Source organism: Tenebrio molitor, chromosome 9, assembly GCF_963966145.1.
Source record: "Tenebrio molitor chromosome 9, icTenMoli1.1, whole genome shotgun sequence".
Classification (NCBI taxonomy): domain Eukaryota; kingdom Metazoa; phylum Arthropoda; class Insecta; order Coleoptera; family Tenebrionidae; genus Tenebrio; species Tenebrio molitor.
The window spans coordinates 3,107,078-3,130,992 of NC_091054.1; the positions used below are offsets into that span (position 1 = coordinate 3,107,078).

General features: G+C 42.8%; 12 protein-coding genes across 23 annotated transcripts; 6 read left to right on the plus strand and 6 right to left on the minus strand.

Moving 5' to 3' along the window:
- The first annotated feature begins 52 nt into the window (after positions 1-52).
- MFS3 (major facilitator superfamily transporter 3) lies at positions 53-5,142 on the plus strand. 3 transcript variants are annotated; one of them, XM_069057143.1, is made up of 6 exons: positions 53-433; positions 769-848; positions 984-1,531; positions 4,088-4,291; positions 4,341-4,868; positions 4,922-5,142. In XM_069057143.1, exons 2-6 carry the CDS (start codon positions 809-811, stop codon positions 5,078-5,080), a joined length of 1,479 nt encoding a protein of 492 aa, XP_068913244.1. In that variant the 5' UTR covers positions 53-433; positions 769-808; the 3' UTR covers positions 5,081-5,142. The 3 variants fall into 3 exon arrangements, with proteins under 3 accessions (XP_068913244.1, XP_068913246.1, XP_068913245.1); XM_069057145.1 differs by having other exon boundaries at positions 781-848; XM_069057144.1 differs by lacking the exon at positions 53-433 and having other exon boundaries at positions 454-848.
- On the minus strand, positions 5,087-6,307 carry LOC138137647 (ribonuclease P protein subunit p38). The gene is made up of 3 exons (XM_069057160.1): positions 6,051-6,307; positions 5,809-5,994; positions 5,087-5,761 (listed from the first exon to the last, which is right to left on the minus strand). Exons 1-3 carry the CDS (start codon positions 6,158-6,160, stop codon positions 5,122-5,124), a joined length of 936 nt encoding a protein of 311 aa, XP_068913261.1. The 5' UTR covers positions 6,161-6,307; the 3' UTR covers positions 5,087-5,121.
- An 81-nt stretch (positions 6,308-6,388) lies between these two features.
- On the minus strand, positions 6,389-8,035 carry l(2)10685 (5-methylcytosine rRNA methyltransferase l(2)10685). Of its 2 annotated transcripts, none has more exons than XM_069057147.1 (4): positions 7,877-8,035; positions 6,907-7,830; positions 6,598-6,854; positions 6,389-6,543 (listed from the first exon to the last, which is right to left on the minus strand). In XM_069057147.1, the coding sequence occupies exons 1-4, from the start codon at positions 7,934-7,936 to the stop codon at positions 6,399-6,401; spliced, it is 1,386 nt and encodes a 461-aa protein (XP_068913248.1). In that variant the 5' UTR covers positions 7,937-8,035; the 3' UTR covers positions 6,389-6,398. The 2 variants fall into 2 exon arrangements, with proteins under 2 accessions (XP_068913248.1, XP_068913249.1); XM_069057148.1 differs by having other exon boundaries at positions 6,907-7,826; positions 7,877-8,019.
- A 78-nt stretch (positions 8,036-8,113) lies between these two features.
- On the plus strand, positions 8,114-11,642 carry LOC138137629 (uncharacterized). 2 transcript variants are annotated; one of them, XM_069057130.1, is made up of 7 exons: positions 8,114-8,480; positions 8,593-9,733; positions 9,782-9,923; positions 9,971-10,216; positions 10,639-10,958; positions 11,005-11,286; positions 11,339-11,642. In XM_069057130.1, exons 2-7 carry the CDS (start codon positions 8,652-8,654, stop codon positions 11,397-11,399), a joined length of 2,133 nt encoding a protein of 710 aa, XP_068913231.1. In that variant the 5' UTR covers positions 8,114-8,480; positions 8,593-8,651; the 3' UTR covers positions 11,400-11,642. The 2 variants fall into 2 exon arrangements, with proteins under 2 accessions (XP_068913231.1, XP_068913232.1); XM_069057131.1 differs by lacking the exon at positions 8,114-8,480 and having other exon boundaries at positions 8,493-9,733.
- Positions 11,643-11,936: 294 nt separating this feature from the next.
- LOC138137658 (uncharacterized) lies at positions 11,937-12,700 on the minus strand. The gene is made up of 2 exons (XM_069057176.1): positions 12,396-12,700; positions 11,937-12,345 (listed from the first exon to the last, which is right to left on the minus strand). Exons 1-2 carry the CDS (start codon positions 12,402-12,404, stop codon positions 12,124-12,126), a joined length of 231 nt encoding a protein of 76 aa, XP_068913277.1. The 5' UTR covers positions 12,405-12,700; the 3' UTR covers positions 11,937-12,123.
- A 289-nt stretch (positions 12,701-12,989) lies between these two features.
- Positions 12,990-13,743, plus strand: RpS26 (ribosomal protein S26). Its single transcript, XM_069057175.1, has 3 exons — positions 12,990-13,139; positions 13,311-13,488; positions 13,539-13,743. Exons 1-3 carry the CDS (start codon positions 13,137-13,139, stop codon positions 13,706-13,708), a joined length of 351 nt encoding a protein of 116 aa, XP_068913276.1. The 5' UTR covers positions 12,990-13,136; the 3' UTR covers positions 13,709-13,743.
- LOC138137654 (PEST proteolytic signal-containing nuclear protein-like) lies at positions 13,734-14,542 on the minus strand. 2 transcript variants are annotated; one of them, XM_069057172.1, is made up of 3 exons: positions 14,359-14,542; positions 14,010-14,250; positions 13,734-13,961 (listed from the first exon to the last, which is right to left on the minus strand). In XM_069057172.1, exons 1-3 carry the CDS (start codon positions 14,393-14,395, stop codon positions 13,838-13,840), a joined length of 402 nt encoding a protein of 133 aa, XP_068913273.1. In that variant the 5' UTR covers positions 14,396-14,542; the 3' UTR covers positions 13,734-13,837. The 2 variants fall into 2 exon arrangements, with proteins under 2 accessions (XP_068913273.1, XP_068913274.1); XM_069057173.1 differs by having other exon boundaries at positions 14,010-14,260; positions 14,359-14,506.
- A 32-nt stretch (positions 14,543-14,574) lies between these two features.
- Positions 14,575-17,138, plus strand: LOC138138527 (uncharacterized). Its single transcript, XM_069058501.1, has 8 exons — positions 14,575-14,720; positions 14,769-15,080; positions 15,127-15,479; positions 15,526-15,657; positions 15,711-15,849; positions 16,004-16,057; positions 16,126-16,319; positions 16,373-17,138. The coding sequence occupies exons 1-8, from the start codon at positions 14,668-14,670 to the stop codon at positions 17,101-17,103; spliced, it is 1,968 nt and encodes a 655-aa protein (XP_068914602.1). The 5' UTR covers positions 14,575-14,667; the 3' UTR covers positions 17,104-17,138.
- Positions 17,139-17,496: 358 nt separating this feature from the next.
- Positions 17,497-19,952, plus strand: LOC138137644 (putative RNA-binding protein Luc7-like 1). 3 transcript variants are annotated; one of them, XM_069057155.1, is made up of 7 exons: positions 17,643-17,688; positions 17,775-17,869; positions 18,018-18,067; positions 18,124-18,881; positions 18,934-19,365; positions 19,416-19,618; positions 19,666-19,952. In XM_069057155.1, exons 4-7 carry the CDS (start codon positions 18,786-18,788, stop codon positions 19,763-19,765), a joined length of 831 nt encoding a protein of 276 aa, XP_068913256.1. In that variant the 5' UTR covers positions 17,643-17,688; positions 17,775-17,869; positions 18,018-18,067; positions 18,124-18,785; the 3' UTR covers positions 19,766-19,952. The 3 variants fall into 3 exon arrangements, with proteins under 3 accessions (XP_068913255.1, XP_068913256.1, XP_068913257.1); XM_069057156.1 differs by having other exon boundaries at positions 18,783-18,881; XM_069057154.1 differs by lacking the exon at positions 18,018-18,067 and having other exon boundaries at positions 17,497-17,688; positions 18,783-18,881.
- LOC138137652 (large ribosomal subunit protein mL62) lies at positions 19,894-20,694 on the minus strand. Its single transcript, XM_069057170.1, has 4 exons — positions 20,551-20,694; positions 20,320-20,502; positions 20,097-20,266; positions 19,894-20,049 (listed from the first exon to the last, which is right to left on the minus strand). Exons 1-4 carry the CDS (start codon positions 20,692-20,694, stop codon positions 19,959-19,961), a joined length of 588 nt encoding a protein of 195 aa, XP_068913271.1. The 3' UTR covers positions 19,894-19,958.
- Positions 20,695-20,957: 263 nt separating this feature from the next.
- On the plus strand, positions 20,958-21,798 carry LOC138137651 (SREBP regulating gene protein). Its single transcript, XM_069057169.1, has 3 exons — positions 20,958-21,099; positions 21,152-21,451; positions 21,498-21,798. The coding sequence occupies exons 1-3, from the start codon at positions 20,998-21,000 to the stop codon at positions 21,705-21,707; spliced, it is 612 nt and encodes a 203-aa protein (XP_068913270.1). The 5' UTR covers positions 20,958-20,997; the 3' UTR covers positions 21,708-21,798.
- A 9-nt stretch (positions 21,799-21,807) lies between these two features.
- On the minus strand, positions 21,808-23,784 carry Mlf (myeloid leukemia factor). 5 transcript variants are annotated; one of them, XM_069057166.1, is made up of 5 exons: positions 23,575-23,784; positions 22,863-23,459; positions 22,604-22,699; positions 22,425-22,476; positions 21,808-22,296 (listed from the first exon to the last, which is right to left on the minus strand). In XM_069057166.1, the coding sequence occupies exons 1-4, from the start codon at positions 23,625-23,627 to the stop codon at positions 22,461-22,463; spliced, it is 762 nt and encodes a 253-aa protein (XP_068913267.1). In that variant the 5' UTR covers positions 23,628-23,784; the 3' UTR covers positions 21,808-22,296; positions 22,425-22,460. The 5 variants fall into 5 exon arrangements, with proteins under 5 accessions (XP_068913267.1, XP_068913266.1, XP_068913265.1 ...); XM_069057165.1 differs by having other exon boundaries at positions 22,604-22,702; XM_069057164.1 differs by lacking the exon at positions 22,425-22,476.
- Positions 23,785-23,915: the final 131 nt, after the last annotated feature.

Genomic DNA, 23,915 nt, shown 5'->3' on the forward strand with positions numbered 1-23,915 from the left:
ATATTGCCCAAGATTTAATTGGTTGGAGTAGTAGAGGACTCAGTGTTGACCCCTGTGGAGCATCAGAGATTTGTTTTTCCATTTTGTTCTCAGGTTACCACGGTTACCGACAACCCGCGATGTAAAATGAATCTCATTTAAAAAATTCAATGCAAAAGTATTAATTTGTTTCTGTTAAGTTCCCAAAAGTCCCATCCCGAGTCCCATATGTGTGATGGCCCTTATTTCGCAACATTACCAAAATGCGCATCTGTCAGAAGATGGGGATACGGTCGATGATCGTGCTTAGGTCACCTTGGCGTCAAGCTCAGTTCAGTGAGTGACAAAACTCCGTCCCATCCTCACGCAGTTTCCAAAGCGCGCCTTTTATGAATGAAAAGTGCAATCATCTCAGTTTGAAGTTTCGCCGCGAAATAGTTCGACTTTGACAGCTGTAAGTATTTTGGAGTTTCTGCTTTTCCAGCTTGAAGTCCGGTGTTGTCTCATTTATGCGAAATGTTTGCCGCTTTTATTTATTTTCGTGTCATAACTTTTGCAAATATTATTTTCAGTTTTTTTATGCGTTGCAAAAAATGTTTTCTTTCCTAATTAAGTATGACGCCCATTGTGTGTTCTTCATATTTATTTCCCACCGGGATTTGTTCAACTGATTGGCGAATCGACCAAAATTTATTGAACGCGACAGTGTAGGTTGTGCTGTTTTATGCAAATCCTCCATCTGCCGCATCAGTTTTTGATATAATCACATCAGGGCAATAATTCGGGTAGTGTGATTGACAGGGCAACAGGTGGACCTCGTTGAGGCGAAATGGAAGAAGAAGTCCCAGCCAAAGGAAGCATATGCGGTCGTAAGTCCCCCCAAAATCCCCCACAAGCTATTTTCGGATTTATTGCAAATGCTAACTTTAGCCCCCGACACAGTTTATTATCTTGCAGTTCCGAAAATAGCCCAAATTCTCCCGATTAACCGATTTCGTTGACAGCGCGATGCAAAGCTCGCTACGTCATGGCCATCCTGGCCTCCGTCGGCATGGGCATCATCTACGGCCTCAAAGTGGGACTTCACGTGGTCATCGTAACGATGGTGAACAACACAGCGATCCACCAGGACCGCAACGAGTCCGAGCACGTTTCGGGCCCCAAATGCGACTACGGAGATGTGGCGAACGTGAGCAGCAAAGCAGCCGAAGACGGACCTTTCGTGTGGAGTTCAGAGGTGCAAGGCTTGCTCTTGTCGTCGTACTTCTTCGGGTACTTGGTGGCGCAGATTCCTGGAGGGCGACTCGCCGAGCTTTTCAGCGCCAAGTGGGTGTTCCTCTTCGCTGTGGCCATCAACGTCGTTTGCGTCCTCCTCAGTCCTGTCATGTCCAAGCTGCATTATGGGGGGTTATTGGCCATGAGGGTGTTGCAGGGAATCGGGGGCGGCGTCACGTTTCCCGCGTGTCATGTTTTGCTGGCGGAGTGGGCGCCGCCTACTGAACGCAGCGTGATGAGCAGCATTGTCTACGCGGGGACCTCGTTAGGCACTGTTGTAAGTATAATAAAAGGGCAAATTTTATCGCAAACGGGAATTTAAGGGGGTTGTTATTTCAATTAATTTGGTGGGTGCGTCAGTTTCGCTTAATTTGTATCGTTTTTTTAGTGGCAAATCTGATAACTAAGCGCGGAACATACTGTGCCATCCAGAATTAATCAATTCCAGCTTGATTATTTTAATCGTTGTAATGCATTTGTCAATACAAATAATTAAGATAAATCAGTCAATGGTTGACTGAACGTGTTGCATTACAGAGTGAATGAGATCCATATGTTACATAATTTAATATTCAAGTTTCGAATGAGAATGACATATGTACATATTTAAATATCCTCATTTCGTTTAGATAATTTATAATTTAATTTACACATTTTACGGTATATTTAGACCTATACATATTATGTGATAGAAGAGATTTATTTTTCAGAAGCAACCTGTAATTTTTGTTGAAGAAAATGTTTCATAAACTTTGTTTGTGGTTGTTATCTAATTGATAAAGAAATCCTTCGCCGCTCGGTTCATTTCCAGCGTGAAGAACGTAATCATACAATATTTTATACAGTTGAAAATGCAGTCCACAATACATTTGCAAAGTCAACGTGAATATTTGTTTTTAGATTTAAAAAACATAAAACATAAAAGTCCATTCAAAAAACATCTGGGCTGTCAAAATCAAAATTGCAGTTGTTAGGTTGGTTAAATCACTAGTTATTTTCATATTGCCCAGTTGTCATCTGTGATTTTTTAATTTTTCAAACTATTCATTTGTTTAAATTGACATTGTCAAATAAATTGCAAAATTATTGAAGTGTATTTTGTAAAAAGGTTAAAATGGAAAGTTCAAAACGAACTAGGGTGGTTCTATTGGCGCGAGAGAAGAGGGCCCTAAGAAATTATTATGAGGAACAAACAAAAAAGTGATAACGGCAAGAAATTACAAATTTGTGCCAAAGCCGCTCCGGTATTGTTAACTAATAATTGGTGTTTGTTCTTGTGATTCACAGATCAAAATTTTGCAGATAAGTGTTAATCAAATGTTAATTTAAATAATTTTCTTCCGATTCTGAATAAATGAAACAGGTTAGTTTATTTTGGATGATTTTGGTTGTTGTTTAATTTGTTACCTGTTTTCAGTTTGTCGTGTGTTTTTTATAAACTTTATTAAATTGCTCCAAGTCATTTAGTTGCTGCATTTCACTTAAGTGTTCGAAGCAATGAATGATTCAAGACATTTTTAGTTCAATAATTAAAAATGAAAACATAACCTAAATATATTTTGATGTTGGTACACTCTAGCGAGAATTTTTTATACCCGAGTACAGTCAAAACAAGCATTTTACCCATTTAAAATTTAATTTTGACAGTCCAGGAGACGAGTCTCTTATGAATCTAGGAGGCCGTGGTTAAAATACAGTTTCGTAAATTTTGACATAAAAGTCATTCGCTTGGTTAAATGAAATTCTGAAAAAACGAAGAGTTTTTGGGAAAATGTTTATTGTCTGCATAAACGCACAACGCCAGAGGCATTTTTATTACATTATCAACGTTTTTGTTATCCATTTTTCAGATTGTTTTTATCTTTCTGTTTAACGAACTTCCTGATAGAGATCTCCCAAAAATTATGGGATTTACTCTGCCGTAATTCCCGATACTGTGTATCGACAATTCCCTAGAGAAAGTATTTTAATACATCAGTCTTTGTCAAACTACTTTTACGATCTCCTAATGAGACACTAATTGGTTGAAAAACGTATTCAAGTCCTAAAAAGGCAATTAAAAAATGACTTTGTCCATTCACTCAAAACAGCCGCAGTTTGTGTGATGTAACACTTTGTTTCATTTATTTTTCCACGTTTGAAATAAAAAAAAAATAAAAAAATGTCGAGTCTCGTTTTTCGGCTTGATATGATTTTTTCGACACATGACAGTGCAGATTACACCTTCGTTGGTCTTATTTGCATAGCTTAAAGCTTTCTCCTTGAGATTTTCCGCCACAGAAAGCAAACATTACCTACTAAGAAACTCACAATTCGGATGCACCTCCTGAAAAGACGATTTTTTTTTTAGAACTGATAGTAAATATAATAAAACCCCGATAAGAATTTATCTTTTCCCCTCTAAATAAATATGCAATCTTTTTTATCTTGTTGATAACTTTTTAAACATACGTCTCAATAAAATTATGTATTCAGAATTTATTTAAACCCCTTTACGACAGTTACGACTTCTTTTAAAATTTACAAAACTTGATAGGTATCAATAATTGTGTTCAAAGTTCTGACGTTGTGAAAGACCTTCATTTCACCTTCACTTGGAAACTGTTGAATTTCAAATGACTTACTCCCTGCATATCTTTGTTTACATTTTCATAAAATGGGATCGCTTGTTTGACATTTTGAGCACAGCATTTATTTTTAAGCCGGTCGAAGATCAGTCCGGCCCGTTGAAATCTTCTGGACATAACTGTTTTAAAAATAAATTCAGGTTAATTTTCCTTGCTTGTTATCCTTCTTTATTTTCTCCCGCACATTTTTTTTTTACAATTCGCAGATTTTCATGCTGCTCTCTGGCGTGATCGCCGGGGCTCTAGGCTGGGAAGCAGTCTTCTACATAGAAGGTGGGTTTTCGGCGATTTGGCTGATCCTCTGGATATGGCTGATCGCCGACTCCCCCCAAAAACAAACCCTCATAACCCCCGAAGAGCGCGCCTTCATCACCAGCAGCCTCGGTAACCAAAGCGGCGGTTCAAAATCGGCAAGTAAACCCTGGCAACGCTCTCGTCTCTTCTAACTGTCTCCTGCAGGAGCATCCTCCTATGCCGTGGAAAGCCGCCTTCACCTCCCCCGCCTTCCTGGCGATCTTGGTGGCGCACACTTGCAGCAACTGGGGCTGGTACATGGTCCTGATCGAGCTGCCCCAATACATGAAGAACGTGCTGGAATTCGAAATAAGCCAGAACGCGCTCCTGACCGCGATCCCCTTCTTCACTATGTGGCTGTTCAGCATGATCCTCAGCAAAATTCTCGACACTCTGCTGGCGAAGCACAAGATAACGGCGACGACGGCGAGGAAGGTCGCCACGTGGATCGCCAGCGTCATCCCGATGGTCTGTTTCATTATTTTGTGTTTCATAGAGTGTCAGCGGGAATTGGCGGTGACGCTGATGACGGTCGCCATTACCAGCATTGGGGGGATGTTCTGCGGATTCTTGTCGAATCACATCGACATTGCTCCCAAATACGCAGGGACTTTGATGGCAGTGACCAACACTGTTGCCACCATACCGGGGATTGTTGTTCCTATTATTGTGGGGAAACTGACTCACGTTGACGTAAGTTGAAACAAAGAAGGACCCCCCTAAATGATAATTGTCTGAATTTTTAGCCAACCATTGCGTCTTGGAGAATTATCTTTTACATCACTATTGCCCTTTACATTATCGAAATTCTGGTATATGGGATTTTTGGATCAGGGGAAGTACAGAAATGGAACCAAACACCCGCCAAACCACTCACTGAAGGCCAACCCTTACAAGACAAATAAACAATCTCAATTTAATGTATTTTTATTCACGTGTAAATAATCTATTTTTTCTTTGTTTTGAATTTTTCAATTTTCCGTTTGGTCCTATTCTTATTTCCTTTCACTCTCTTCACTGTTAGGGAGTGATACTCTATTTTCATTTTTTCAACATTGTTGACACTAGAAGTTGTCCCAAAACTACTTTCCAATTCTATAAAACTTTCCACCTCTCCTGCTTTTGACTTTTCAGGTACAAAAGCTCTCTTTTTATCTTTTTCTCGTTTCAGGAGGTAACTCTTGACTTCAGTTACTTCATCACCAGATTCATTCACCTCTTCATTTTTCTCATCCTCTGAGTCAGAAATTGTGACAGTGCCCAATTGCCTATGGTAGTTGATGTGAGTCTTTGGCACTGGATAGTTTTCATAAATGTTACTAATAGTTTGCTGAATCAAGCCCAATTTGGAATCAGATTTAATTGTTTGTCTCAAAGCTATAGTAACTGCACTCAGGCCACATTTACTTTTGAAGATGTCTCTTAAATCTTGCACTACTAAAACTGGCACATTGTATAACACAGCTTGATCTAAAATGTGTTGTACAAGGAGCCTGGGTAGCACATCACTTGCCACCAAAACAGAACAAGCCTCGCGATTCTCCAAGAGCTTTGAAACATCATTGACGCCAAAAACTAAGCCTTGCCTGCAATCACTAATTAAAACGAGATCATTTTGGTTTACGTAATTTACCGATCCATTTCGCTAACTTCCACGGGAACGTGTTTGGAGAATCCCTCTCGAAATTTCTTGCGTTCATCCCTTGGAATCCGTGAAATTTCATTGTAATGGATATTGATTTTGTCATTTTTTAGTCTAGGGAGAAGCTTCTCGAGGGTTTCTTTTAACTGATTATTGTCTTCCGGGGTTAAAAGAGGCCTAGCATTTTTTTGAGGTTATGTCGGTTCATTTTATTTCACCGCATGTATACTCACCAATACTTTTGATACGGCTTCGCCAACACATTTTTAATCACTTCTGTCTTCTTCTTTTTATTAGAAAGAGCCTTTTTTGCTTGTTTTTTGGTAATTGTTGGGACTTCCATTGAATATAAAAGTGAGGTTACGACACCCCGATTAAAAATACTTTTACCACAAAACAATCAAATTATCGTCACAATTTAAACTTTACTCTGCATGATGACACAAATGCGTTTTTTCATTCACATTTTTACTTTCGGAAAAAATCCGCATTAAAAATGTCTAGTTACTTTTCGTATTTTTTATTTCTAGTTGGCCAACCTGGTACGCGACTCAGTATTTAAAATGTCCAATTTATTAAATTCAATTTATTCGTTTCAGTTTACAAAAATACATCGGCCCGTAATTTTGAAGTAAGTACGGCACTACAAGATGTCCATATTTCATTAAATTTCTTTTTGCTAACTTGAACACACTTTTTGTCTGCATAAGCGCTGGCGCCAAATCCCTACAACAATTCTTATTACTCCAAACAACTCATAACTACTTTTTTCATATTTACATAACTACTACATCTATTTTCGTCTCTTCCCATATCTGTTTTAACGCCATGTGAACCACCCCGTCATTTTGAATGGGACTGAGCGAACACGTTGAGTATACAACAACACCCCCTTTTTTGACTAATTTTAACGCATTTACCAACAATTCGCATTGCAATTCGGGCAATTTCAACCTTTCTTTAACACGTGAAGGTTTAAAAATATTATTATCATTTTCTACAACAGAATGACGGTCTGTTGTGCAAGGAACATCCACCTACAAATCTTCAAACTGTTGAAACAAATTAAATGACCAAACTGCCAATTACCAAAATGCGGTCAAAATTGTCGTGAGAGAAATATCGCCCATCAATGTTGGTTATTTGAAGCTTTTTGGGCGCAATCCATCTCTCCTTTAAATCATAAAGGAACTGTCTAGAAACCTGGTGGATGCGGTTACACCTAGACCCAGACGCGTCATTAGCCACCACACTATCAGGGTACAAGGTTTGTATTGCTAGCAAGGTTTTACCACCTGGGGCTGCACACAAATCAAGAATTTTATTACCAGGTTGTATGTCAAGAGCCAAAACTGGTAAAATTGAGCCCCCATCCATCAGATAATAATTCAGAACTCCTGTAGAACCACTAGGGGAAGGCTCAAACTCACTTTCATTACCCTCCTCAAAACAATAAATATTCAAATGTTCAGGAAAGTGGAAATCATATTCTGTTTCAATTTTAACATTAAACTGCTCAGTGTTATAAAACTGGTAATGAGTAGATTCAGGTATGAAGTCTTCTTTGCCTTTGATTTTAGTTGCTGGGACAAACTCATGCAAAATTTCGCCTGACAGAGCATTTCTAGCATCTACTAAGCGCCTCTCATCAATTTCCGCGTTTTCCAGACTTGCTTCAAGAGATAAATTGCGTTTTGTTTCTTTCAACTCCATTTCCTGGTCCAGCTTTTGGATCTGTTTGAGCGTGCGTCGCTTTTCCAGTCTGGTGCGTTTTTCACTTATGTACTGCTTCTCTAGTTTGAACAAAGTCCTAACATTTAGAGCCCCCTGAAGCTCAAGCTTGGCCATGGTCTCTTCACAGTCTGAGTAATTGTTAACAACGGCGACATATTTTCGTTTACCTAACAGCCCCTCGCGCATCCATTCCCAATTGTTTTTGAACACTTGCTTGTAGAAGTCGTCGAAATGGTCCAGAGCTTTGTCAACCGGTTGGTTTTTTTTCCGTAACACTGACTTAAAATCGTTGATTATGGAATAATTTGGGTACAAACTGACTTACCCAATGATCGGAGGCATGTTTGTGCCTCACAAATTGTCTGAAAAGCCGAGCCGACAACATTTGTTTGTGCACCTCACAATCCTCACATAACCTACAAACAATAATGTGACAGCCGTCAATTTGACAGCGCGCCAATTTTAAAATTTGATCTTTGACTGTGACGAATTAATGCCAATTAAAGCGTGAAAGAAATGCCATAAATTGTGTCGGAATTTGAATTGGCGTAAATATGATGATCTCATTTCGTCTCTGGACGCAAATAAATTCGTGTCAAGTGCGCATATGTGGATAAGTTGGCATCTGGCCCTAGTAGGAGCTGCTGTTTCACATTCAATGTCGTTTTTGCGCTTTCGAAGGGTTGTCATCCCTTATTTTCGCCTGGAACACTTAATATCGACCTTGTCGCTGATTCCAGAACATGATTTTTACGGTTTTATCGCGAAATAAGTGCGCAATCTACGAAAAACTCCAATATTAATTATACGGTCCGATTCTAGTGCACTCCCGCTGTGCACAGTCCGTCTCTTTTCATTTCATAGCGACAACCGGTGGGAAGTGCGTCTGTGATCGCTCGTTAATTCCCGGGGTTGTACAAAATCCAAGGGTGAGTATTGATTGTAATGTTTCAGTTTGAAAACAGATTGTAATAATTAGCGGTGCGTTTTTCTTCGCAACGATTGATCTGTTTGTTAGTTACGTAACTGGAAATGTTTCAGTTCGGGTTGGTTTCGTGGAAAACTTAGACGATGGTGAAAATGGATGTGTTTAGTCGAAGATGGATTTTGGGGGGGCATTGTCTAAACAAGGACCATGTCTGGATACTGTAAGAGCCTTACATCAGACTGTTGTAGCTTTAAGGGCGGCTCTAGAACAGAGTCGGACTGAGATATTAGAACTGAAGACTAAGAGTTTCCCTATTGAATCGGTCGAACAATCACTGAGAGCGCTGACGCTCGAAAATCACTTTCTCAAGAATAAAATCGTAGATGAACAAGCTCAAAAAACAGTATTAGAAGAAAATCGTGACAATCCGACGGTCAAGAATGACGACAGAAAATTAGAAAGCGAACGCACCAAGGCGCGCAAGAAGAAAAAAAGTAAATTCGAGGCGAAGATCTCGATAAAATCCGTGGGAAAATCTTCGGCTTCTTTAGAAAGTCTTCTCGTGTTGAAATCGCCGACTACAAAAAAATTATCCGTTTCGAAAACCGTCAGTTTTTCTAATTTGAACACTCTGGTCGATTCTCCGGCCAATAAGGACTTGTCCTTTTCGAAAACTGTAAGTTCCTCAAATCTGAACACTTTAATCGACGGTGAAAAGACAATGAACAATAACGAATCTCGAGATGAAGAGCAAAGTCCGCAGAACGATCTGGAGCAAGACCAAGACCAAGAAGTCGACGATATAGAACTGATCTTCACCACAGACGAGACCAAAGACTCCGATTTCAAAGAACAATTGGTCTCCATCGACGCGGGAGATTCTCACGCAGATGCGAACTTGCTCCAGTGTCCCGACCTGGACCAAAACCTCGACATCTCCGACAGAGAACTCGACGACGACGTCTTCAACGACGGCGCCGAGGTCGACTTCAGACGCGAAAACTCTCAACTCTACAACTCCAAATCCGACAACTCCATCAACCAGGAGAAGAGCTTGAAGAGCTGCTACTCCTACCAAGATTCCAGCTTCGAGAACAAGTCTCTGGAGAAGGACGAGAGTTTCGATCGGTTCGACGAACGCGTGAGGATCGTCGAAACGGATATCTCGAAATGCGGGATACAGGATGTGGAGTACGGGGGTCTTAGGAGGAACACTTGTCCTAATCCTCTTCAGTATAGGCCGCTGCTGCACAGGTAATCCCCTCGGAGGTTTGACCGTCGCTTTTATTTTGCCGGTTGCAGAGAGGCTTTGGCGAAAGGGACGCGCAAGACTCGACCCATCCTGGCACATTCCAACGCGGTGAGGAAGGACTCGGGGGCGCAGACTGACATCTCGGCTCTGCCCGGTTCGTCGTGGTTGTCCGAAAGCAACCTAGTCAATAAGGTCTGGATTTCCGCCGGTTATTCGCCCACTAAATCGGGGAATTTTAGGCCAAAGCTGGCGACCATTTTACCACTTTACCGTCGAAATTCCCGATGCCTGGATCAAGACTGAGACTGTCGGAAAAGACCGTCGAGGCTCGGCGAGTCCTTCTTTCCGACATAGGCTTCACCAGCATGGTGCCGGAGTTGTCAAGGTCAGCGGACCATCTTTTTCCGGCGAACATTAAGGCCCCAGTGGTGACAACTTACGGCCAGTTTCTCAAAACTAGCGACTACCACTCTCCTGGGTTCACCGTAAGTGACGTCTTCGTGCAGATGCGACCAACCAATTTTGCTCGTTAATGTCATTTATGTGTCAAATAATGACCTTGACGTCCAAAATTCATTAGTCATTACTCGCTGCTGTAAAAAGGAGACAAAAAGTCGGCAGGCCATGGAAAACAAAATTTATGAAAACTGTCAATTGTGACATTTCTGTCAATTTTATTTTTAATAATAGTTTTCACACGAGAACACAATATTCATGAAATAATCGTGAGTATTTTCGAAATGGGAACGAAGAAAACGGCCATTCACAACCTTGTGTGTTGGAGTTTGGGCAAAACCTCTCTTCATCAACGATTGCAACTACGCCGGCGTAGGTTTTCAGTTTTCATTTCTACGGTCGCTTTTTGTCTGTTTTTTTGTTGCATTGTCTTGATGATCTCCCTTGTCAGTCCCAGAAATTCACTTGGACCACCACCACAGCGACTCCAAGTGAGGGGAGCTACACGCAGTCGCGTTACAACAGTTACTATCCCTTGTCTTCGCCCCCTATACCATCGAGGAGGTGTTCGGCCCCGGTGTCTCCTTCCAGACGAGCCATGATGAGACCCACCCCTTCCAAGGTGAGATTTGCGAACGGGTCCCTCCCGGAACTGAGAGGTTCGTGGACCATGACCATGGACAGTGGCGACTCCACTGACAGTCTGGTGGAGGAAGCGGAGAACTATCTGAGGCGCTCCATCGACTGCATAATGACAACGAGAGATCACGGGTACGGAAGTTGTGTTATGCGACGTGTCGTGATTGACAGTTTTCAGAAACGAGAGCAAAAAGAGTGTCCCCAGGAGAGCCTCAGCTCCGGAACCTTCCGGGGATAACGTGCCGCCTCAGGGGTGGCAACCGTTTCTACCGAGGGTGCCGCGTGACTTAAAACCGGACCATTGGGTCAAGGTTATCACTCCGGAAGGGCGCGTCAGAGGAGGAAGGGTTAGGTATATAGGTCACGTCGTGTCACAAAGCGATCAATTTGTTGGGGTGCAGCTGGGGACCCCGGATGGACACTCGGACGGTACTTTCAACACTAGGAGATATTTTCAATGGTACTAGTCCGGGTCTGGTGTGGGGTTGGTTTTGATTTTGTTGAATTTGCAGCGAACCCTACCACGGGATTTTCGTACCGTTCAAGAAGGTGATCATGGGCTGGAGACCATAATAGCGGGAACACATAAATTTTTCTTTATTCAATGTGCCATAATAATGTTATTGTTTAAGCAATATTTATTGAATTTAGGCCAATTTGTGTTCAATTGGGTTAATTCATCGTTCAGAAAATTCCAAAACTGATCGCTTCCTATGACTATGAAGAGGAAAATAAAAGACAGAGATGTGCCTTCATCCTAATTTTATGGCTTAATCGCTCTCCGGAGGATTCAAACGAGGAATTGTTTTCTTTCAGTCTGTCACTTCAAAACTATAGCCGAAATGTACTCTTTAAGCAAGTAGAAACTCTTAATACTAGCCGGCAGATTTAAATCCGACGAGTTCCAAGTTGGATTTTTATAATTGTTACTCTTAGACGATATATTGTGTTTTACTGATTATCGAGACCAAGAGATGAGGCGGCCTAAACTTGTTGAATTGTTTAAGAATTATGAAAGTGGTCAATTTTCTGATGTATCGCGGTTAGAAGCAGTATTACAAGAAAAATGGTGTACAGGGCAACCACAAAGTAATAATAAATAAACATATCTATGTCAGTAACAAGTCTTTTATTTTTTTTGGTAAAGTAAGAAAACAGTGTACAAAAAATAACAGTTGCGATTAAGAAATAAATACAGAGGGGAAGAGATTAGAGTGAGAGAAAGACGAAGAGTCAGAGGAAGAGAAGACTAAGAAAGAGAAGAAGAAGAGAGAAAAGAGTCGAGAGGAAAAAGGAGTTAGTGTCCGCCGTGTCCGTGGACGGGGAAGTCCGCGTACCACCCGAACGATCCGTGTTCGCCTTTATGTGCCCCGAAGTCTACGGAGTCGTGATGGTGGCCACCTCCGGCTTGTCGCTGCGCCCTCAAGACGCTCTCCGCCGGCAAGGGCACTTGGTTCTCAGTGGGATTCGCCATGGCGAAGGCGACGATGACGGTCAAAGCCAACAACAATCCGGATAACTGCAAAGAAGAGAGATGTTAATCAGCGACGGAGATCCAGTCAAACTTACCAGTTTCATCTTTGCGTCTTGGACTCGTTGTCGGTATGCAATGTGGACTCTGTTGTGAAATTTTCTATTTATATTAATAAGTTGTACTTTCACCGGTACCGCAAAAAGGCATTTTTAATCTGACAATTCGAGCGTTTCGTTTAAATTTGAAATTTGTGCGTTGGCTGATCAAGTGTGACGCGTTTTTAGTCTTGCAACGATATTGTTCGAGTCGGTGCGCTCTGAATTGTCATTTTGTTTTGTACAACGGTTAACGAATGGCCTAGAAAAGTCGCAGTACAGATATCTCTTCGGTTTTTATGCCAAGAAGAAATTGCCGGTCGTTCAACTCAAAATGGGTTTTTGGAAATAAAAGTTACTAAAAAATCAAATTCAACGGTCTTTCTTACGCGTACAGGAGGTGTTATTCCATTTCTGGTGATCTAAAAACCACACTTTCAAGTTCCAATAGATTTTAATAAAGTCTTACATCACCTCAATCTTACGTGAATCTTTTTTCAAATGTTTTGAGATGAATACAATACATAATACAATATATTTTTGTCCTGTACATTTTTGTAATTACTTACTTGCTTCAATTGCAAGAACAAAACCAGATAAATTTTTACAAGTGGTTCAATTACTGTTGAATTTAAATTTCGCGCGCCCCCTAGTGCGGAAACTCGTCCATGTTGTTGAAGTGTCAACGCAAATTCTCCACCACTTTCTTTACATCCGTCGGCTGTCGGATCGGTGTATAAAATGGTACGTTTAATGATTTATTCCCTTAAAATTTAATATTTGAATGAACTGAAGTATAGATAAGTCACGTATTAGTGATTCTAAGCCGCCGATTCATAAAAATGCGACTTGAAATTTGTTTAATAAACGACAGTCGTCAACATAACCTTAAACATGACCTCATGGCTGTTGTAGACTTGCAAAAGGCGCAACGGAGGCCGTTCCAAGCACGGACGCGGGCACGTGAAGCCCGTCCGTTGCACCAACTGCGCCAGATGCGTCCCCAAGGACAAAGCGATCAAAAAGTTTGTTATCCGTAACATCGTCGAAGCTGCCGCTGTCAGGGATATCACCGAGGCGTCCGTTTACTCCCGTAAGATCCGTTTTTCGTGTGGTATTTCCAGTTTGACCGTTTGTTCGTAGAATACGTCCTTCCCAAACTGTATGCCAAGCTGCATTACTGTGTCTCGTGCGCTATTCACAGTAAAGTTGTGCGCAACAGGAGCAAGAAGGACCGCAGGATTAGAGTGCCACCCCAGCGCAATTTCCCGGGACGTGACAACACGCGAGCGCAACAACCTCAAAGGAAGTAAATGTAATTTCTAATAAAGTGGAAAATCAATTTTCACGAGTGTTTATTTTTTTTCCTCCGTACAATTCATATAAATTAAATCAATAAATTATTGCAATAACAGAGAAGTCAGGTAACTGTGCTGATGAAGTTATTTGTCTGTTGGTGTGCCGTCAACGGAATCTTTTATGTTCTTCTCGAATAGTTTTTTAGAATCGGAAAATCCTTGCTTGGTCTTTCCAAACGAATTGGGCCCCGATGACGTCGGCGTGTCCCTGGAAACTCAGTTCAAGCACTGTTTTTACCATGCTGTGTCCACCCACCTCCCAATGTTCCTCATTCGCATTCGAGCCTCAGGCGGCATCTCCTCTGGCTCTTCGTCGCTTTCTTGATTGAAAGCCGACGCTATTGTCAGTTTAGGTTTAACGATTTGTTTCTGTGAGCTCAACTTCATCTGTATTCCAATGTTCTTGAGTCTTTTTTTAGCGTCAAGTGAAACATTTTCAGGTTTTTTGTCGTCTTTTCTTTGGGGCGACCTTGATCTGTCCCTGGATGAATCTTTGCCTAACAAACACTGACGAATTTAAAGATTTAAATTAAAACGCCGAGACGATATTTTATATCGACACATCGCAACAATACTGTTAGGTTATGTTTGTCAAACACAATTACCATGGTCATTGCGGTGGTCCCGCTTCTTGTCGCTCATCGCCACAGAATTATCCTAACCCTAATACTCGAATTTCTGTTTTTGTCGCACTTTCACGGTTTTGTCCTGTTTTCGCCAAACAGGTACATTTTTTCCTAGCTAAAATGACATGTCGGTAATTTGTCCGTATTGTCGGTGCGACAGGAATCTCACCTGTCAATGCACAATGGCGGTAGAATTTGATTCAAAATCGGTTGCCATGCCTTCGCGAGATTTGCACAACGTTATCAAATTTTTGAAATTACAGTGTCAGCTTTAACAAATTCAAAATTATGGGTTACATCGCAATAATTCCGATTCTCTTGTCTGCAGTGACCTTGATCAGGTGAGTGGATCTCGATGTTAAAGTTTGATGACTTAAGGGTCTGTGAAGTTGTCACGTAGAACCAATTGTGTTAGTCCATGGAGGAGCGGACAATATCCACAGTCTTCGAGTGGAAGGACGAAGAGATGCGGTGAAGAAAGCTGCAACTGTTGGATACAAAGTGTTGAAGAAGAGCGGAAACGTCCTGGACGCCGTCGAAGAAGCCATCAAGATAATGGAAGCCAATGAGTACTTCAACGCAGGCTACGGCTCGGCTCTGAACGTCGAAGGCGAAGCAGAAATGGACGCGGCCATCATGCTCGGCTGGAATCTCAGTTCTGGGGGTGTGACCGTGGTCAAGAACATCGCTCACCCGATCAGGTGACCCAAGAGCTTGTCCCTCTCGTAGTCAGTAATTTGTCGATAGCCTAGCGCGAATGGTGATGGAGAAGTCGCCCCATTTTCTCCTAGCCGGAGAGGGCGCCAAGAAATTCGCCAGAGACCAACGAGTCCCTCTGATCGCCGCCAACAACTTGATAAGCAAACACGCCAAACAAGACCTCGACGACTACCTCCACATCCTGACGGTCAACAAAACGGCACCCGAAATGGGCGGTTGCGGCGGCGTCGGAGCCATCGCCATCAACTCGGACGGTCACCTGGCTGCGGGAACGTCGACCGGGGGGCGGCTTGGCAAGATGGTAGGGCGGTGCAGCGACGCCTCCATCATCGGCGCCGGAGTTTACGCGGACGACGAAGTCGGAGCCGCTGTGGTCACAGGTGGGGTTTCAACCAGTTTGCAAGAAATCTTCCATTGAGATTGTAGGGTCGGGGGAAAGCATCGCCCGCTTCGTTCTGGCGCACGAAATCATCAACACCATGAAGAGAGGCTTTGAGGCGGGGGTCGCCACGAGAAACGCCGTGAAAGGGATAACGCAGCGGTTTCACAAACCCACAGGTTCGCTCGTGGCGAGATGTCTTCGTAACGGAAAATCGAAAATTTGTTAACAGGGGCGATAACTTTGTCCAAGAGCGGACAAGTGGGGATCAGCTTCACCACCGACAAGATGGCCTGGGCCTACCAGATTCGAGACGACGTCCACTCGGGTATCGACGATTACGATCACTTCAGCGAAAAAATTGTTCTCTGAGATCAGCAAACAAAGAAATAAACCATTCAGCGGAAATGTAGTTATTTATTCAAATTACCCCGACGGCCTAAGCAAGCGAATGTCGCAACACGGAATTAACAGTTAACTTAAACCAGTTCTTAATTCCTTGCCGCGTGCACCAGTTTAAATCAGTACAATGAAAGATTTCCATCTAATTTTAGTTTTGTCTCTATTTGCACAAACTAGGTCAGTCTCATCCTATCGTATCATATCTCGCTGATAAAACACTTTTTCAACTCGACAAGTGCTTCTAGATGTAAAATGGAGCCGATCGTGTTGGTTCACGGCGGCGCCGGCGACATCCCCGACTCGCGAGTGCCTTTGAAGCTGACCGGAGTGAAAAAAGCAGCGTCTCTGGGTTACCAAATTCTCAAAAACGGTGGAAGCGTGGTGGACGCTGTCGAAGAAGCTGTCAAATCGATGGAAAACGACGAGGCCTTCAACGCCGGTAAACCACTCGTCCTCGCCGAAACCTCCCCAGTTAATCTCTTTTATGTGCAGGTTACGGTTCCGTCCTAAATTTAGACGGAAATGTGGAGATGGACGCGTCTATCATGATTGGGGCCACCTTGAACTCCGGGGCCGTGACCGTGGTCAAAGACATCGCCCACCCCATCACTCTGGCTCGCCGCGTCATGGAGAAAACCCCCCATTTCTTGTTGGCAGGAGAAGGAGCGAATCGTTTCGCCAAAGAACAAGGCTTCCCCACCGTCCCTGCAGGTGCTCTGGTGTCGAAATACGCCGAAGAGGCGCTGGAAAATTTCAAGAAGTATGGGGACAACCGGACGGAAATCGGGGAGGTGGGGACTGTGGGGGCGGTGGCGATTGACAGCAAAGGGCGGTTGGCTGCGGCGACGTCTACTGGCGGGATCAACGGGAAGATGGTGGGGAGAAGTAGCGATACTTCTATTGTGGGGAGCGGGACTTACGCGGATGACGAGGTGGGGGCGGTTTCCACCACCGGACACGGAGAAAGTATAGCGAGGTTCTGTCTGGCACATGCCGTTATTTATGAGATGCGGAATGGAAGCAGTGCTAGTGCGGCTACTAGCAAAGCGTTGAAAGGTATGACGCAAAGATTGCATAATACTGCGGGGGCCATTACGATTGCGAAAAATGGAGAGTTGGGCATCGATTTTACCAGCAGGAGAATGGCGTGGGCTTATCAGATTAAAGATGAAATACATTTTGGTATTGAGCATGGGCAACATACCAAGGAAAAGGCCAACTGAAATGTTTTTTACAATAAAGTGTACATCCCATAAAATTTGTTCTTGTACAATTCTTTGCAATAACCAAAATTAATCATCAGTAAAATCTGCCAGCTGTCGATGTACCTATATTTGAAAATTGAAGTCTTTTTTTGAGCTTGTCCATTTAACACGAAGGATGACCAGAATTGAGTAGTACCAACATAATGTGATAAAACATTCCAACCCATATTGCACATTTATTTTACAATTTAGTGTACCCGTTATTCATGAGCGAATCAACTATTCACCATTGATTTTTTTATGTATCGTTTAACGATTAAACCATCTGGAGTGCGACGAGAATAAAATAAAACGGCCATATGTGCCAATCTGTCGTGTCAACTTGTCGGGGGAATTTGCTTGGATCACGTTGGTACCTCCGAGGTAGCGCTGGCGTCGCCATTTTGCGTTTTACTGTCTTGGTGAAATCGCTGTGATTGAATTCTTCAAATCCAACGAAATTTAAGTGAATTCGGTGGAGGAATTTAAAAGAATCAGTCAGGATGACGGCCCACGATCAGATGAGGGCGATGCTAGACCAGCTGATGGGCACCGGACGTAACGGTAAGTGGTGGTCGTTTTGGAGCTCATCGTCATCGATTTTCCTTCATATTTACGACCTCGTTAAAGCAATTATGCGCGTATTGTAGGTGAAACGACAAAATACCAAGTGAAATTTAACGATCCAAAGGTGTGCAAGTCATTTTTACTCGGATGTTGCCCCCACGAAATCCTCACGTCCACGGTAAGTGTCCTTGGTGCTCTGAAACCTTTTTGATAAAAAGACCGTTGAGTTTCCGCACAATTTTAGCGAGCCCTTTTCATTGTTTTTATTTTTTTCTGCAAAAAGAGATGATGTGTTCGGTCAACTAATATTCGCACTGTATTTTCAGAAACTTCAATTTTCTAAATAATGATGAGGAAATAGGTGTTAGTTTTGTATGTAAGTACTATGACGTACGTATAAAATTAAGAATTTATTAGGTTTAATGTTGATAGTAACTTGCGGCTGGATTTGTTGCCGCGGCAATCGGGGCTTCGGCGTGGGGCCCCATTTCCGCGTCAACATTGACTTAATTGTATTTGTTTTGGTAAGTAATAAAGGGGGGTTATAGTACAAGCTGCATGTACTACATACAAAACCACTAATTAAGGATGTTGTGAGTATTTAAAAAAAAAAAAAACGAGAAAAATAAAACGAGATGAAAATTTGCTCAAGTCCGATCGATAGCACTGTGGCTTTTTTCGTGAGTATTATAACAGTTTTTGGATCTTAGCCGATCTAATCATCAAAATTGGTGCGTTTAAAAACACGATTTTTAACGGATAATCGGGCTGCGCTTTAGGAATTAATTTTCATATGGAAATTGCCATAATTGTAAGTTTATTTATTATATTTATTTTACTCAAGTCATCAGATGGCTTACACTTTCCACAATCCCAACTCTCGTCACTAACCATTTTCACTTGACTTGATTTCACCTCGAGTTGCGATTGTCGAACACTGGCCTGAATTATTGTGTAGAATATGATTTTTGGAGCTGTGATAGTTGTTGTTTAATGTTGAAAATCCAGAAAGGTCACCGCTGATTTCTTTCATTAATAGGAAAGTCACTGGTTTTATGTTGGTATCAATGTCTAATTGAATTTTTTGACAGCGCATGGACTTGGGGGAATGCCCGAGAATCCATGATTTGGCCCTGAGGGCCGATTTCGAGAAGGCCCAAGCCACAAAGGACTACTTCTACGATTTGGACGTGAGTAAATATTTGTACAATTCGTTTTCGCAATTAGTAATTTTACGTAAAGGCAATGGAGCATCTCCAAGCCTTCATCAGCGACTGCGACCGGCGCACCGAAGCCGCCAAACAGCGTCTGGCCGAGACCCAGGAAGAACTCTCCGCCGAAGTCGCGGTCAAAGCCAACAGCGTCCACGAACTGGCGGAACAAATAGGTCAGAAGCTCGCCAAAGCGGAACAGCTGGGAGAAGAGGGCTTCGTCGACGAGAGCATGAAGTTGATGGAGGAGGTCGACGAGTTGAGGAAGCGGAAACTCGAAGCCGAGCAGGAATATCGCAATTCAATGCCCGCGAGCAGTTACCAACAGCAGAAGCTGCGAGTCTGCGAGGTTTGTTCAGCCTACCTCGGCATACACGATAACGATAGACGCCTCGCGGATCATTTCGGAGGAAAGTTGCACCTCGGCTTCATCAAGATCCGCGAGAAGTTGGCAGAATTGGAGGTGAGTATGCGTCCGGGGAAGTACCTTCGTGGATAAGGAGTGGTTTGCAGAAAACTGCCGACAAAAGGAAGGAGGAAAAGCGCAAGACTAGGGACAGGGATCGCGATGATAGTAGGGATGACAGGTACAGGGAGAGGCACCGTGAACAGTACGTGGGGGGCCGCGAGCTCGACAGAAGGTCGAAACGGCACCGCTCCAGGTCTAGGGATCGCAAGGAACGGGAGCAGCGGAGCGACCGCGATCGGGACAACAGGTTTGTATGAAAACGAACGGTGGGAAGAGGATTAATGGGTTTTTCAGGAGCCGCTCCCATCGCTCAAGATCGAGGAGTCGCGACCGTCGCTCACACTCGCGCCACTCGAGTTCTAGTGACAAAAGGAGGGACCGCGATAGGGATTAAAACGTTGTTTGTTTTATTTTTTCTTAAGTAATATATTTTTGTAATATATTATTTTAGTGCAAAGTAGTTTTAATGTAAGTTGTGGTTCATGAATTATGGATTATTTCAAAGAATATTATTTGTCAATAATTAAGTAACTTGTTTTTCTTGTCTATTATTTAGCTTAATAAAATTTTTGAACAAAGTACTCTGATTACAAATCCATTTCCGGTCCTCGTCTGTCGTTTTTCACTTGAGACCTCATCCTTTTAAGCGCTAATCGTTCTCTAACCGCTTTTTCGTTACTGTAACAAAAAAATTAACTTGACGCGGTAACTCGCATAAGAATTACCGTCTCCTAATTTTTTCCGCCGTTTCTTCAGATGGTTCCGTGTCTTCCACTAAACAGGCTCTTACCGACGCCCTGATTTTCTCCAAGCAATCCGCCAAATTTAACTGTTGGTGCCTAGTTAAATCTGACCGAAAAATAACAAAACCATCTTTGGTGATTTTATTTTTGAACTAAAAAAAAACCCCAAATAATTGCTGTCTCAATTAAACAGTTCTTAAGGCACCTTTTCTAATAATTTACTTTTAACGTCTTCACTAATCCAAGTCGCTGAATTTAGCTGAAAACGCACCTCCACTTTGGTATTGACTTTGTTGACATTTTGACCCCCTGGTCCAGAACTTCGACTGTACGTAATATCTAGCTGGTCCATAGGTATATAACCCGTAAACTTGTCATCATTCGGGGGCTATAACGGTGACCCTCGAGCCAAGTATCACTTAAATTGTAAACTTACCTTTGACGGAGTCGTTAATTTTAAACTACTGTTGGGGTACAAGTTCTCCAACGAAATTGCGCTTTTGTACGGAGTCGACGAATAGAAACGACCTTGCGGTGCTTCGGTTACAACTTTTAACAAATTTCGGTAAATATTCAACATTTTAATGAATTAAAATTTTGAGGTTATGTCGCGTAGCAGGATTGCCAACCACCCATGCTCTCAGTCAATATTATTAATAGAATTATTATAAATCGTCATAACTGCTTCTTGGACTCTATTATTACTTTATTAAACCAATAAACACAATTTTATCACCCGCCCGGTTGTTTAATTTCGCAATTTTGCTCTCGAAGTGCTTGACCTAACCTCACTTTCGAGTTATCAAGCGAGTGCCCCAAAATGAGTGTCTGACGATTTGGTTATAACCGTCGATAAAATGACCGCAATTATCGCCAACAAACAATGTGGTCAACGGCTTTCATCCGCTTCATAAGACGCCGCGTAATCCTAGGCTTGATCCTCACCGTTTCGTTGTTGTACTGCATCTTGAGCTATGTGAGCAAGGTGGGCCCCCTCCCGACGGTGACTTCACGCCTACAGCACAGCGATTTTTCAGGGCGACTTCCTGGACACCGACGAGGTGGTACCCGTGCGGCGCACCCAACCGTTCATCTGGCGCACTTTGCAGCAACACAACTCCACCAACGACGCCGAAACCTGTCGCAATTCCGTGCAGGGCAAAGTCTTGATAGTCGACGACAGGGGCTTCGTCTGTCCCCGTCACGAGATCTTGCCGTCGGGCTGCTGCAACGACACTCCGCAAACCAACCCGCAATATTCGTGCGAGACGTGCAAGAGCAACAACTGCTGCGCTATCTACGAGTTCTGCATATCGTGCTGTCTGCACCCGGATAAGGTAAGCTCACGTGTAAACTCGGCGCGAGTCAGTTTGTTGATTTTAGAAAGATATGTTGGAGAACGTTTTGGGGAAGGCCACCGAACAGAACAACGTGTTGTTTGCGTCGGTAACCGATCATTTCGAGCTGTGTCTAGCGAAATGCCGGACTAACTCGCAGAGTGTGCAACACGAGAATTCCTACAAGGACCCCAAAGCCAAACACTGCTACGGGGAGTCGGCCCCGGGGACCCACAGCATCGAAAACGAGGTCTAGTTTAGTGATTCATGACTAACACACAACTTTCTGCTTCATATAATTTGTGATAATTACTATTATGTATTAATAAAGATTTTATTTCGATTAAGGGAGGGGGCACTGTTCCATACTTTTTATTTAAAACTAGAGTTACAATAAACCTTAATTAATATAATACAACTTCAGAAACTATATCTAATTACATAATCTAAATACCTTAATACATAAATAGCATGATCACCCAACAACATTATTACATTACATACGTCGTACAATTAACAATAATATTATGTTTGCTTCGAGAGAAATTTCCAGAGTGCGACAGTAAATGAAAACGGCAACGTGTCTTGTCTATGGGCGGAAATTAAGAGCTAATTGTACTATCTTTGACATGTCTAAGACAACTCAAATAAATAAGAAATTCCATTAAAAAAATATAATTGCTCCTTGGGGACACTGACATAAGAATTCGACCGAGGAGGTAACACTTATAATTTACATATCAGCTGGCGGCGGTGATCCTGACACTGTCTTGACATTTTTGCTCTTTCGCGCCCCTTGAATTTGCCCCGGAGGACTGTACGGAGTCCTAGCCGACGACAATGAGCTGAAATTAATAACACGTTTTGAACGAGTGCGCCTTTACAGAAACAAACTGAAATGAATAAATCGGAAAATATGGGTTATGCTATGAAAAAGCACTACAATAAAAATAAATTACAGAAACCGACTTACTTTTATGAAAGTTCACGAATATTTCTTATTTACATTCTAATACTGATGATACCTGTAATGAGACACCAAAATCCCATGATTATTAGATTTTACAAAATAAAACATAAATGATGATAGGCTATGGTCTATGATGGGTTAGTCTCTGATTAGTGCGTTTGGTGTGAACAGGCTATACCTACCTAGATGACGGCTGTGGTAGCGTCAGCGGAGACGATCTTATACTTCTACGTGGAGAAACCAACGGTGTCGTAGTTGTTGCCTGTCTTTGCCGACGTCTACTACATGCGCAAACATTTAACACGACATTGAAAAAAAAAAAGAGAATGGTGCAAAATAAAGCTAAGTGTATACACATGATAGAAAAAGATAAACTAGCACCAATAAAGAGTCTCGCACTGTCATACAACAGAGAATCATCACTAGTTACTAGTTTGTTACCTTGGGCCTCCAGTGATAGCGAGCATGCTCCCTGGCCCCCCATACGCGTGTCGATTCCTCATCGAGCCTGAACTGATCCTGGGAATCTCTGAGCGACTCCTAGCCTTGTTCTCCCACTCCCTGTTGAAGTCGTCAGCGTCGTCCTCCTCCAGGTTGATAAAATCTTGTCTCTCCTCCTGATCACCGGTGTGTACATTTTGTTCTTTTTCTATGATGTGCGCGCGCTCGCCGATGTGATGGCCTATCGCCATTTTCTTGGTGCCAGATCTTGTGTCAGTCACACTTCTTTGTGTCTCTTTGATGCCCCCAGGAGCCACGCGCGTGCTCGACGTGGCTTTGTACACTTGGGGGCGGCCATCGGGCCCCGACGACATACTGACCACGGTGCTGGAGCTGTAACTGTGCCCCCCGAGAGAGTCCAACGAGCCGCTCAACAAACGATTGAAGTTGGGCATCATTGGCATGGAGAAAGGCATGAGAGAGTTGTGCATGTTGCGGTGGCCCCGGTCGTAGTCGCCGTAGCCCCCGATCGCGAACGGGTCGCTAAAGAATGAGTTCATCATCGTGTTCATCTGGCGCATCATGTTCATGTGAGATCTGTGGAGAAAATGGGATTTTGAACGGATGTTGGGGCCGTTTTCTAGAACAGCATGGCGGATTGTTTATTGGGTTTTGGCGGACTATTTTCACCGAGTGCTTCGATTTGACTCACCCGAAAAACGGATCTTCCTCCATATCGCCCATCAGAGAGCCGAACAGAGACATCCTCACTGATTATTTAGCGCTTTCTTCCGTAATAATCGCGAAAACGGGAAACACCACACAAACAATTGCTTGACGGGACAAGAATATCTCGATCTGATTGACAGTTGGTGAGTGAATCCACAGCCGCCAGGGTGCGCCCTCTCTCTGGAAACTTCCACCACTTCCACGCCAATTGCGATAAAAATTCAATTCAATAATCAACAACGACAGGAGTAAAGCAATAAAAGACTAAACATGTGTTAAAATATTGATAACAGCTTAAACTGGCGATAAAACAAAGCCGGCATA

What these genes read in the sequence shown, in the direction of transcription:
- MFS3 (XM_069057143.1), top strand. Translation starts at nt 809, where the DNA reads ATGGAAGAAGAAGTCCCAGCCAAAGGAAGCATATGCGGTC. An exon ending in CAAAGGAAGCATATGCGGTC is followed by an intron (nt 849 to 983) that starts GTAAGTCCCCCC and finishes TTTCGTTGACAG; the next exon opens with CGCGATGCAAAGCTCGCTAC. An exon ending in GGACCTCGTTAGGCACTGTT is followed by an intron (nt 1,532 to 4,087) that starts GTAAGTATAATA and finishes TACAATTCGCAG; the next exon opens with ATTTTCATGCTGCTCTCTGG.
- LOC138137647 (XM_069057160.1), bottom strand. Translation starts at nt 6,160, where the DNA reads ATGGAAGTCCCAACAATTACCAAAAAACAAGCAAAAAAGGCTCTTTCT. An exon ending in AAGCCGTATCAAAAGTATTG is followed by an intron (nt 5,995 to 6,050) that starts GTGAGTATACAT and finishes AAAAAATGCTAG; the next exon opens with GCCTCTTTTAACCCCGGAAG. An exon ending in GAAGTTAGCGAAATGGATCG is followed by an intron (nt 5,762 to 5,808) that starts GTAAATTACGTA and finishes TAGTGATTGCAG; the next exon opens with GCAAGGCTTAGTTTTTGGCG.
- LOC138137629 (XM_069057130.1), top strand. Translation starts at nt 8,652, where the DNA reads ATGGATTTTGGGGGGGCATTGTCTAAACAAGGACCATGTCTGGATACT. An exon ending in TATAGGCCGCTGCTGCACAG is followed by an intron (nt 9,734 to 9,781) that starts GTAATCCCCTCG and finishes TGCCGGTTGCAG; the next exon opens with AGAGGCTTTGGCGAAAGGGA. An exon ending in ACCACTCTCCTGGGTTCACC is followed by an intron (nt 10,217 to 10,638) that starts GTAAGTGACGTC and finishes CTCCCTTGTCAG; the next exon opens with TCCCAGAAATTCACTTGGAC.
- RpS26 (XM_069057175.1), top strand. An exon ending in CGAGGCGTCCGTTTACTCCC is followed by an intron (nt 13,489 to 13,538) that starts GTAAGATCCGTT and finishes GTTTGTTCGTAG; the next exon opens with AATACGTCCTTCCCAAACTG.
- LOC138137654 (XM_069057172.1), bottom strand. Translation starts at nt 14,395, where the DNA reads ATGAGCGACAAGAAGCGGGACCACCGCAATGACCATG. An exon ending in GGACCACCGCAATGACCATG is followed by an intron (nt 14,251 to 14,358) that starts GTAATTGTGTTT and finishes AGTGTTTGTTAG; the next exon opens with GCAAAGATTCATCCAGGGAC. An exon ending in CGAATGAGGAACATTGGGAG is followed by an intron (nt 13,962 to 14,009) that starts GTGGGTGGACAC and finishes CTGAGTTTCCAG; the next exon opens with GGACACGCCGACGTCATCGG.
- LOC138138527 (XM_069058501.1), top strand. Translation starts at nt 14,668, where the DNA reads ATGGGTTACATCGCAATAATTCCGATTCTCTTGTCTGCAGTGACCTTG. An exon ending in AACATCGCTCACCCGATCAG is followed by an intron (nt 15,081 to 15,126) that starts GTGACCCAAGAG and finishes ATTTGTCGATAG; the next exon opens with CCTAGCGCGAATGGTGATGG. An exon ending in AGCGAAAAAATTGTTCTCTG is followed by an intron (nt 15,850 to 16,003) that starts AGATCAGCAAAC and finishes AGTTTAAATCAG; the next exon opens with TACAATGAAAGATTTCCATC.
- LOC138137644 (XM_069057154.1), top strand. Translation starts at nt 17,628, where the DNA reads ATGACGGCCCACGATCAGATGAGGGCGATGCTAGACCAGCTGATGGGC. An exon ending in GATGGGCACCGGACGTAACG is followed by an intron (nt 17,689 to 17,774) that starts GTAAGTGGTGGT and finishes CGCGTATTGTAG; the next exon opens with GTGAAACGACAAAATACCAA. An exon ending in GACCGCGATCGGGACAACAG is followed by an intron (nt 19,619 to 19,665) that starts GTTTGTATGAAA and finishes TGGGTTTTTCAG; the next exon opens with GAGCCGCTCCCATCGCTCAA.
- LOC138137652 (XM_069057170.1), bottom strand. Translation starts at nt 20,694, where the DNA reads ATGTTGAATATTTACCGAAATTTGTTAAAAGTTGTAACCGAAGCACCG. An exon ending in AATTAACGACTCCGTCAAAG is followed by an intron (nt 20,503 to 20,550) that starts GTAAGTTTACAA and finishes TCACCGTTATAG; the next exon opens with CCCCCGAATGATGACAAGTT. An exon ending in GCGGAAAAAATTAGGAGACG is followed by an intron (nt 20,050 to 20,096) that starts GTAATTCTTATG and finishes TTTTTGTTACAG; the next exon opens with TAACGAAAAAGCGGTTAGAG.
- LOC138137651 (XM_069057169.1), top strand. Translation starts at nt 20,998, where the DNA reads ATGTGGTCAACGGCTTTCATCCGCTTCATAAGACGCCGCGTAATCCTA. An exon ending in TCTTGAGCTATGTGAGCAAG is followed by an intron (nt 21,100 to 21,151) that starts GTGGGCCCCCTC and finishes GCGATTTTTCAG; the next exon opens with GGCGACTTCCTGGACACCGA. An exon ending in GCTGTCTGCACCCGGATAAG is followed by an intron (nt 21,452 to 21,497) that starts GTAAGCTCACGT and finishes TGTTGATTTTAG; the next exon opens with AAAGATATGTTGGAGAACGT.
- Mlf (XM_069057163.1), bottom strand. Translation starts at nt 23,627, where the DNA reads ATGTCTCTGTTCGGCTCTCTGATGGGCGATATGGAGGAAGATCCGTTT. An exon ending in GAGGAAGATCCGTTTTTCGG is followed by an intron (nt 23,460 to 23,574) that starts GTGAGTCAAATC and finishes TTTTCTCCACAG; the next exon opens with ATCTCACATGAACATGATGC. An exon ending in CTACCACAGCCGTCATCTAG is followed by an intron (nt 22,297 to 22,603) that starts GTAGGTATAGCC and finishes TATTAATTTCAG; the next exon opens with CTCATTGTCGTCGGCTAGGA.